This window comes from Lates calcarifer, unplaced genomic scaffold (assembly GCF_001640805.2).
Source record: "Lates calcarifer isolate ASB-BC8 unplaced genomic scaffold, TLL_Latcal_v3 _unitig_3842_quiver_1649, whole genome shotgun sequence".
Taxonomy (NCBI): domain Eukaryota; kingdom Metazoa; phylum Chordata; class Actinopteri; family Centropomidae; genus Lates; species Lates calcarifer.
In genome coordinates this window covers 17,240-28,467 of record NW_026116562.1, presented here as the reverse complement: position 1 = coordinate 28,467, position 11,228 = coordinate 17,240, and the positions used below count along the sequence as shown (strand labels likewise).

The window sequence follows — 11,228 nt, the reverse complement described above, 5'->3', positions numbered from 1 at the left end:
GTGGAGCAGGCAGTGAGTGATGTCCCCCCCAGAGGCCTCACAGTAACAGTAACATGACACGCAGAGTTTCACAACAACAGCTCAGAGAGAAAAAAAACTGTGTTATGACCCCTCCATCTCTTTCATCTTCCTTTCTCTGGGTTTCCTTCCCACTGTTTTCTGGTGATGCTCTCCCTGAACATCAGTCACTCATCATACATATTATAACGTCCCTCACCAAGGAACCGCGCTGGTCAGACGTCAGCTGGTTTCAACACAACTTTCTTTGCTAACCCAACACTAACATAATGTATATTATACAGTCCGTCACAATATAATCATTTGTAAGATATGCCTTTATTTTGAAATTTCCCAGCACATCTCTCTCCACCTGAGCGTGCACACCTCCCAACAAAATGCAGGCAGCACCTGGCAAGCAGCTAGAAAAAAGTCAGTGAAGATATTGTCTCTGGAGAATAAATCAGCGGTCTGGAAACATTTTGGATCAAAATCGTATCATAGCAGACTTTGTGATATTGGCAAACATCGAATCATTGTCCATTGAAGGCGATATAATATCGTATCATGATAAAACTTGTGATTTACACCCCTAAAAGTTAGGTAACTAAAATATTTTGCTTTCTTAATTTTTTGATTAAGTGGTGAAATTAAGATTAGTCAACTTTGCCCTGAAGCTTTGTGCGTATGTGCTACCTTTTTACCTTAAGGTATCCAACATACATTTTGTGTATAGATTTATATGAATTTGGTTTAGCACCATAAACAAATATACTGGGAAGACGCACTCCTTTCAAAGATCTAACTATCATGCCCACGCAGGCCACCCCTCAAGACAATGATAGGGGAAACAACATGAAAATCTTTGTGCCTTTCCTCCATTCTCCCTTTTCAATTTTTTCATCAAGTCTTGTCATCTTTTTCTCACTGTGACTTTTATCTTTCTCCTGACCTCAGCTTTTTTCAGCATCTTGATTTTAAGCTCTCATCTCTTCTTATTTAATCTCCCTGCAGTAATATTCTTTCTCACTCTTTAACTTTCTGTTGCCCTCTCCACACTTTTGTTACCCTGTCACCTCCGACTCTGTCGTGCCGCCTCCTCACTTGTGCTCTCTCAGTCTTTGTCTCTACTTTGTCTCACCTTGAAAGAGTCCCATCCCCTGAGTTTTGGGTTCAGAGTCAATTTTCAGCTTCAGAGAGTGTGACAGAGAAAGAGATAGAGAGAGGTAGATCAGACAGACCATGGGAAGAGCAATATAAAAAAAGAGGCCTCAAGACAAACAAAGAAAGGACCTTCACAGACAAAGTTAAAGACATTAAAATCTCACCCATAGCTCTGCCCTGAGGCTGTGTGTGTGTGCTACTTTTTGGAATGTTGGATTTATATGACTTTAACATAACAAACAAATATACTGGGCACATGCTTTCAGAGACCTAATTATCATGTCCATGCGCTCAAATATACATTAAATGAGTGTGATTTATTTTATAACAAGCAATTTTTTTTCCCATTTTCCTTTTTTTTTCTTTTTTGAAATTGACAGTAAAATGAAGATCATCAGCTCCTAGAATTCAGGTTAGTCATGTGTAGACAGCTGACCTTTTGTAAATTTCAAACTCATTTGCACTGTCTGGAAAACGTGTACTCTTTAACTGGAGCCTGTCCTCCACTGCAGTGCTAAAAATCTTAAAGAACCATAAGCCTTAGTCTTAAGGAATTATTTTAAACACTATCACTTTAGCAGAGGTTTTACAATAGCCAGGTCACTGCAGAACATGTAAACTCATTCTGTAATTCCTTATCCTGGTTTGTCACTATAATGTAGATTGTTAACCATGTAGAGGGTGTAGTCAGGGTGAATGTTTGGTCCCACTCCCTTCCCCCTACCCCACCCCCTCGTCTCTGGGGAGTCCCCCAGCCAAACCCTACCCCCCTTTACTGTGACCCTAACACCCCGGGGCACTGTGGGGGTCTGGGAATGTGTCTCCTTCAGCAGGACCAGCTGGAATGAGAGGAGGAACATGCTACAAGAGCAGGAAAAAAGATTTTTCAAACGCCCCTCAAAGACAAGGATGACAAGTTGTCAAAAAATTCAATTACGTAAGCTTATTTTCATCTTTAAAAATCACGCCCTTCTCTTGGGGGTTAAAGTCCAAGTAGACTTGAATTCAGTCAGTTAAACATTCATATGGGACAATACAATAGTCTGCTCAATACTAGGTTTTTGTTTCATATATATGTTTAGGGGGGAATTATTTCTTTAGTGCTGTAAGCAATTGCAAATGAAGAGAACTGAGTAAGGCTCTAAAGCTATAAGTAATAGGAAGTACTATCAGATACCACTATGTTTTTATCTACAGGAAACCCAGTTTGTTTCTCTCTCAGACAAACAATTGTATGCAAGCATGAACGTGTTCAGAGTAAGTAATACTCATGGCTAGGGGTGTAACAATTCAATCAACTCATTTGGTACAATACTCGATACATCCATCCATCCATTATCCATCCATTATCTATACAAGGATCGCGAGGGGACTGGAAGCCTATCCCAGCTGACAGAGGCAGGGTACACCCTGTATGGATCACCAGTACATCGCAGGGCCAACATATACAGACAAACAGCCATTCACACTCACATTCACACCAATTTAGCTAAGGACTGGAGGTGTTTCCTAAACGTTGCGTTTTGTCAGCTTAATACCTGTGCTATCTGTGGTGACAGTGCTGAGAGTGTCTGCAAGGCCGTAGCTCTGCTGGGAGGCCCATGGTAAGGACCCCCCCCTCCTCTGACCACAACTGACAGTGCTGTGAGAGTTTATAGGAACACTGACTGGGAGACAAATAGGTACTCCAATCTTCCTTTCATATACGACTGTTTACTGACAGACCTGTTCATCATATTACATGCAGTGTGAACACAGGCTCAAAATCGGGTGTCATTCTCATAGACTCCACTGCCCCATCTGCATGCAAAACCCAGGCAGACCGTCTGAGCCTGTCTGACAGCCTAAAAGCCCCGTGTGCAGTGCAGTCACATCCCACCTGTTGATTATTGTTTTCAAGTGGGAGAAACCTGTAACCTGCAAAACATTCTTCTTGATATTGCTTTGACATATTTAACGAGGCCTGAGATTTAATTGCATTTAATAAAATCAAATATCAAATCCCCCTTTTTGAATCTATATCCTTTTGAATGTCTTAACAAACTTATTTTAAGCATTTTTACACATCATGCAAAATGTCAAATTAATCCAATTAATTCAATAATTCACTCAGCCTTCAATAAACTACATTAATGTGTGTGTGAATAACTGCCTACGTCACACTGTAAAACCCAATGTGTTTCATGTTATTTTGCCACTTAATGGCCACTTCAGTGAACCTGCAACAACCCCTCCCCTCTGCCTCTAAGGTCTGTTCTGCTTCTCAGAACCATCAGACTGTCACCTTGTGTGTGTGTGTGTGTCTCAGCTACAATGGAGTAACTCGCATCTGTTCTACAAAATCCAACAATGGTGGAGTGAAAGAAAGAAAGAGTGAGGGAGGGAGGGAGAGGGACAGAATACAGACTCCCCAATTATCTCCTTCTGCAACACCCCCCACAACACATGCATATCTTTCTATCCCTACTAAGTTAAAAGCCAAAACTGAGAGACCATAGGGACTTTTGCCTATTAACGAAACTGAACACTTGTACAAGAGAGGGGGAGAAGAGTGGCTAAAGGCCGAGAGACCCCAGGCAGAGAAGGTGGGGAGAGTGACAGAGGGAGGACAGCTGAAGGGAACTCTGCACACAGCATCATGGTCTCTGTTTCTTTTCTTCATGTTATGTGTGTGTAGCTGCTATGTGCCTGTGAGAGTGTTTATGTGAGCTTATGTAGAGCTTGTGGGGCTAAAGAATGCTGCTAACTCAGCACTGCAATGGTCATTTACAGGTGCCCCAGATCGTCAGTTGAGGCTGCTGAATCTCAACCCACCACACATTCTCTTACTCTCTCTTTTTCGCTGTCTGTCTGAATGACATCATTTCCACCTAAGTTTTAAACCATGGAAAAGAGTAGGACCGATATAAAATTTGCATCAAGTACGTGGACAGACCAACACTTTATCTGACACAATTACAAATACATTTCAGTACATCAGAGATTTTTCAAACTAAAAAAGTGATACTGTGCTCTCTTGTGCTTTTCCATGTCATGACATGCATACAACTAGTGTTGTAATCATAGATGCCAAGTGAGCTTTTGACCCATTTTACACACAAGTACATCTTATAATACATGTTAGTTTGTGAGCCTTTTTTAACCTGGATGAATTATAAATAATAATAATATAATAATAATAAATATTTTCTTGCTCATTAAAAACTATCCATCCACTGTGTTGTATTGCTGCTGTGAACAGATGAGATGATTTCTGACGATATTATGATTTTGTTTACATTTGTGACACTAATGTGGCCAATATGTGCAATTATTAAGACCTTCTTTTAACTAGAACTTAATTTTTTGGTGAAAACAATTATGGATTGGGTCTTTTGCACTGGTGCAGTTTCCCATGAAATCCCTGCCATTACGGTGTACCTACTCATATTGTTGGATTAGCACCGCAAACTCAAGTTGGGTTTTACTGTTTCATTCTCCCCACTCGCATTTTAGTCAAAAGTCAACGCAGTTGTTCCCAGATATAGCTCTATATACTGTACATGAGTTGAAGAGACTAATCAAACTTCAGTATAGCTACACTGAGAATACCCTGACATGGTGCATTGCAGTCTATGCTTGGCCTATTAGGTTAGCCTTAGACCTGCAAGAGATGCAAAGTACTTCTAAGTCTAGGTCTGTGCAAACGACTAGATCAACTGGATCTAAAACAAGATCCTTTTTTTTTTTTACATGAGACATCCATGCAGAGGAGGTTACACCCTTGTCAAGTAAGAGTCACACACATGTGTCTTTTGGGGTCAACAATGTTTCAAGCCATGAGGATCACTAAAAAGTCACGACCATGATCAACAGCAACCAACTTAAATTTGTTAAAGAGAGAAAATTGTACAGCAGTGCACAACAGCTTTAGATACCATAATACCATTTTAGAGCCAGTCACAGCACTCTCCTGTTACACGGAAAGTTTTATGGGCCTGCATCCTAATTAAAAAGCTCCAACAAGATATTCTGCCACAGTGCATTCTTTCCACACAGTCTTTCCCCTCTCCCTGTCTTACCTGTGTCCTGTCTGAACTGGTGCATGGACTGGAGATCTATGATGTATGGCGAGAGTCGGCTGTCCACCTGGCCGAGGACTACGCTCCCTCCACGGGGGTCGCTGCTCCGAATGGCCGCCTCTATTTGGTGGGAGACGGCGGGGCTGTAGGGCCGCCACCGGCCGTGTTCGTTCAGCCATTCCCACACCACCACGGCGGAGGCCAGGAGCATGTTGTTACTGTTGGCCCTGGAGAGGAAATAACGGATGAAATACCAAGAAAACACTTAGTTGTTAGCTAGAGGTATCGTTAAGCCCCCTCGGAGAGGAGTGACAAATCTGTTTGATTTGAAAATTAAGCCTGCCAAGTGGCTTTCGCACGAAAGACTTTTTATTTCGATATCCATTTTAATCTGGTCCTCTCTGAGTGCCGGGGTGTCTTTCACCCTCGTGATAAACTAATAAAGGCCGACTGTACCCCAAAGCTAAAACAAAGCCAGGTTTAATATCTTACATGGAGGCGCGGCTGAGCTAACGCCGAGAGAAAGCGAAACATTCTTCTACGAATATCCGAGCTCCTCGCATGGCCAAGAGGAGAGGGAAATCGCGGCCTTTGTGCGACTGTCTTTGTTATAACACCGTACTGCGATGTCAAAATAGCCGCGAACTACACGGGCGACAGAGCGGCCTTAAAATCGTGGTTTCTGGTTAGCTACCCCTTGCAGAAACACTGATGGCTTCTCCGGCAAGTCGTTCATGTCCAACGACAGCCGTTTTCGTTTTGTGGGATTCCTGCCACGGTGGAAGAAATATCTTCAGCGTGAGGAAAACACATTTAAACGCGAACTCTTAAGGGGTTGTGTCTTGTGGAGCAGGAGCAACGTGTATCAGCATTTAAATCCCGATAGATTCAGCCACGGTAGGGTGTAGCAACAGCCGGTGTGTTTTTTATCCCGTAGTTTGGGGCGTTGCATACCGAAATGTTGAGAAAGTAGTGGCTTCCAACAGCGCAATCTCAGTAGTAACGACTCTCCAACCCGGGACAGATCAGAACAGGTTCAACTGGTTTGTATCCCGGAAACATTGAACACAATACTGAAGATTTACTATACACAAATGTAACTAACAAACTGCCCAATGCGCATTTGAGCCCGAGGCCATGCCTTTGAACGTTATTATTAAGATTTTGTTATGGCTGAACGAATTCCACGTCTTCGTCATATTTCAACTTTTTACTACTGTCGTTATTGCAGTGTTGTTATTCAACTGCAGCAGCCTGTTAGTAATGACCCTATATCCGAGCACTCGGTTATTCCACCCCTTCACATATCTTCTCAGTCGTTTCTGTCATAGCCGCTTTCACCGATGCACAGAAAGGGTAGGATCTGGTCACTCACCTGCTCAAATGAACTTCTGGGTCCGCTCCCTTACTCCAAGACTCTTGGAACAAAATCCAGGACCGTCACAGACCTCTTCGTGAATAAAATCTACATTTTCGGCTCCACCATGTTTTTCTCTCGCTCTCCCCCTTTACCTCAGGTGGTCGTACATAGCAAAATAACCTCTATCTCCCTGTAATACAAGGCGTAATCAAAACAGAGATGATCCACGTTTCCTCTGAGATGTTAAGGGTGGGACAATTATATGTCCACGACGAGTTGAGATAAACTCCGCCATATTGATCCCAATGCTATCCCTTTGCGTCCATCTTTACCTTGTCGTGGAAAAACTTGGTATGAGGTAACAGGGAACTGGGGGAACAGCACCCCCCGATTCCTTTCCCTCACCACGCCCAGAAAACCCCCATGGTAATTGAGGGGTCGACGACCAACAGAAAGATGGGTCTCCCAAAGTATTGAATGCCAGGGTCCCTCCTGTTAATTCTAGCACCATACAACACCGCCGACCTGTATTTAATATGCCTTGGTTTGACCTATTTTACATACTTTTATTTGGCTATTTTTCCTAAATCTTATATAACAGTCGTCATTATACACTTGTAAGTGTACACTTGTGTGATTAAAGTCATACTCTAAATACAGTGTGTTATGTTGCAGTGAAATCAAACTTGTTTAACTAACAGGTAGCCTCCTTTACCGAGAATAATCAAGTCAAAACTGGAGAGTTTGATAAAGACACTTCTCATTTTGAACGTTGTTGCATGCTGCCACCTGGTGGATAAATGGGGAATGTGACACTGACTTATTGGGGCAGGTTATAGTCCAAATCACGAGGGTTCAAAGCAGATTAGGTATCTTTTCAAGACGGGTATACAATATCATATCTTCAGTTCATGTGTATATGTATGTGTGTGTGTGACTTAAACACCAGTTATTGATTTGAATAAAGGCTCCTACGTCTTTCTCTCTTTACCTGCATTCTTGTGTATGACTATAGTGGCTTTGTTGGTTGGAGCGCATTCCACCGTCTAAGACGCAAGTTTGTTTTTCCACCACTTCTATACCTCTGAAACATCAATATGTCGGAGAATCAACTATATATTGTAATGTGACGTCCGCAATTTCACGTAAATGGCTCCATAGCTCAGGGGTTAGAGCACTGGTCTTGTAAACCAGGGGTCGCGAGTTCAAATCTCGCTGGGGCCTACGGTGCTTTTTTTTTTTTCTGCCAAAGAAATATAAAAATTATTTCCAAGACTACTTTATGTTGACAGCACATAGAGGGAGAGGAAAAGAAGGAGAGAGAGAGAGAGAGCTGGATTTAGTTGGCAGTCAGAGGGAGAGAGAAAGCAAGAACCAGATGAGAAAAAGGACAGGGAAATCAAGACCGCACAGTTTAATGCTAAGGAAGCTCTTCTGTTAAGTTTGGCCCAGTGTGGACTCCACAATGATTTCACATAACTAAGCACTGTACTGATAGAATACTATTATCAACAACTACTATTATCATCCACTTACACTGATTATTTTTTGTGTACTATAGTGAAATCTGTGATTGTTCATGTGCTATAACAGACCACTCATGAGGTTGCTTTTTAAGGTAACATTTTATACATAATTGGATTAAGGTTTGCCAAAGAGAAAGGGGTTAAATACTTTTGACAACAGCTAATTCCATTTTCATTTTCTTACAAAATATCTGGTGGTGTTAAAGTCATACTACTTATACATGCCCACTTACGTAAAAATATTATCGTTGAAATTTTATTTAGCAAAGGGGTTGAACAAGGCCTACATGTGTCACATCTGTTTTTAATGCATGGCGCTATTTCTCAATTAAGATGGTAATTTAAAAAAAATGAAAATAAGCAGGTAATATAGCTTCAAGTTGTGGTATATACAATAGCTACCGTTACTTGACAAAATGTTATGTTGTTATAGTCAATGCAGTCATTTAGCTAGTCAGGTTAACCAAGGCAAGGTTAACCAAACCAATTTTACCTTTTACCCTGCCAAGTGGTTTCTGTCAGCTCAGACCAGGTACAAAAATGGACCAGAGTCGATTCTTCTGCGCAATGTATAAGGGCTCGTGGACTTTCTAGAGAGATGACTTGGGGTGTAACGATTCAATCAACTCACAATTCGGTATGATACTCCATACAGGGCTCACGATTCAATACATCTAAAGATATATGAAGAATAAAAACAAGCTAAAATCTTAGGGTTCTTACTCCTTCCTTCTTAGTGTAAACGGCAAAAATAAAATCACTTTTCTCAAATCTCTTGTTGCCACAAAACCGTTTCCTACAGTGTTTTCCTTATTATAAACTAAGGTCCAGTTAAAATGTAAAAATAAAATCTTTCTTGCAGTTATTTTCTTATTCTGCAGACTACAATGCAAAGGAGAAGATACTATATGGACCATAATATAAGGCAACAATTTTCCCCTGGTACAATTACATTTCTACGGAGCCCCGGAATGGTCATGTCAATTTTTTTTTTCCTAAAAACAAAATAGTAAAACATGTGAATAGCAAAATGTGCTAACAAATTAATAAAACGTGCACAAAACACAATTCGCTCCCACGTTTCAACTAAAACACTTTAACTAAAAACTGATTTGGTTGTGTTACTGTACAGTTATATACACTGTCAGGTCTCATTATCTTCAAAACAAACAGACCAAGGAATTAAAATCGGTAGAAACACTGAATAAAGCAGTTTCATATTAAAAAAAGGTTTTCTGTGACACGGACACAGGACTTTCAGAAGGGCTGTTTGCTCAGCTTGTTTACTTAAGATCCAGACATCTGATCACAAAAATCCTTCATCTGGTTTAAGATTAGAGTTAGTAAGTGATGGTAACATGACTTGAAACACTCAAAAAGTAGTCTGCTGAAAACGTTTTAATGTCAGCCAATGCTAGCAGAAAACACTGTGGATTTGTTGTACCTAAATACTCATGTGACAGCATGCGTTGTTGATGAGTGGGGCTTGGGAGGTAAAGTTAGTGCATCTGTGACATGACAACATATTATTATTTTGGTTCGGGTGGAGGGCACGTGTTAACAATGATGTCATAACTAATTGAATAATCAACTTAAATTGGCTTTATTAATCAACTTTAAAAAGTAATCATCCTAGTATTTACTCTAACTAATCTTGTCTCATTAGCTAATAATCACTGTGACACTGATATCTGAAGTAACTTATGTGCAGTGCACTTCATACTTCAGAGAGAGAGGCTGTTTGTTGTCATGGCTCCTTATATATACTCTTCATGCTTACGTTTTAGTTAAATCGTGGGAATTAATTGTGTTTCGTGCGCACGTTTTGATTAATTCGTTCGCACATTTTGCTATTCTGTTCGCACGTTTTACTATATATATATATATATATATATATATATATATATATATATATATATATATATATATATATATATATATATAAAATATGCGCACCAACTAGTAAATGCGGGCGGACGTTTTATTTTTATTTCTTGACGTGGTCCCTCCGGGGCTCCGTAGAAACGAGTTCACAGCGTCTCCCGGCGTCTGTACTGCAGAAATGAAACTAAATATAACTGTCAAACAGCCGAGAATTACAACTGTTACAGATGATAAGTCTGAAAAATATTAACTGTTAGAGAAAATAATTATTACAGAGGAATAAGTGATAGAGAGGTCGACTCGCTACAGTCACTCGGTCAGCTGATTAGTGGCAGGAAAGCGAGCTGTCTACAGATGTCCGACTGTACAGAACCTTAAACAGCCAGATGCTGTTACATTGTCAGAGGCTGTGGGAAGATGAGAAATTGCGGTTCAAGTCTACTCACTTTAATTCTTTTACCGGTGTTATCTCGTATGGCGCACTCACTCACAGAGGTGTTAAGGATTACTTCAGCATTGTTAACAGCATTGTTACATTTTCTTAATCGCGATGCATCGTGTCACGGTGCATTCCTATACCCATAATAACTATCTATAGAGTAAATGCTGCAGAGCCCGGATAGCTCAGTCGGTAGAGCATCAGACTTTTAATCTGAGGGTCCAGGGTTCAAGTCCCTGTTCGGGCGAAGTTTTTTTTTTGTGGTTTGTCCCTCCCCTCTCTCCTCGTAGAATCAGTCATTCTGCCTGCTTTTGCACCCCTCTTAGCTCACAGCATACGGGCCATAAATATGGGGGCCCTAGAACTACAAATAGATTTACATGGTAAATTGGAATTCAATAATCATGTTGATAATTTTGCATGATAAATTCTGATTAAATACATTTAGAATTTAACAAAAATAATATATTTATTTTCCTTTTTTGTATTTCTTTTTTTTTTTAATTTGCACATTTATTTCTTAAAATTGTTTCTGATATGCAAACTACATTGATCTTTATAATGAAAGGGTGCAAATATCAGTCAGTGCTGGACATTAAATGCTGCAAAAGTACCTGAGTTAATGACAAAAATATGGAATGTCCAAATATCACTTAAAACTCATATGGTAGTTTGTGGCAGCAGAATACAATGATTTAATGCATGAAAATAAAACAAACATTTATCTTGTTTATTTATAACACATTTTTTCAATTCAAAGAATGTATTGTTTGTTAGAGTTTACAGCACTCGATTAT

At 40.2% G+C, this 11,228-nt stretch overlaps 1 protein-coding gene and 2 non-coding genes across 3 annotated transcripts; 2 read left to right on the top strand and 1 right to left on the bottom strand.

The window, feature by feature from the left end:
* Positions 1 to 4,772: 4,772 nt before the first annotated feature.
* On the bottom strand, positions 4,773 to 6,165 carry LOC108894768 (E3 ubiquitin-protein ligase DTX4). Its single transcript, XM_018693373.2, has 2 exons — positions 5,715 to 6,165; positions 4,773 to 5,449 (listed from the first exon to the last, which is right to left on the bottom strand). Coding segments are annotated over exons 1-2 (306 nt in total). The 5' UTR covers positions 5,717 to 6,165; the 3' UTR covers positions 4,773 to 5,145.
* A 1,568-nt stretch (positions 6,166 to 7,733) lies between these two features.
* On the top strand, positions 7,734 to 7,806 carry trnat-ugu (transfer RNA threonine (anticodon UGU)). Its single transcript has one exon. It is a non-coding gene; the product is annotated as a tRNA-Thr (tRNA).
* A 2,799-nt stretch (positions 7,807 to 10,605) lies between these two features.
* Positions 10,606 to 10,678, top strand: trnak-uuu (transfer RNA lysine (anticodon UUU)). Its single transcript has one exon. It is a non-coding gene; the product is annotated as a tRNA-Lys (tRNA).
* The last annotated feature ends 550 nt before the right edge of the window (positions 10,679 to 11,228 follow it).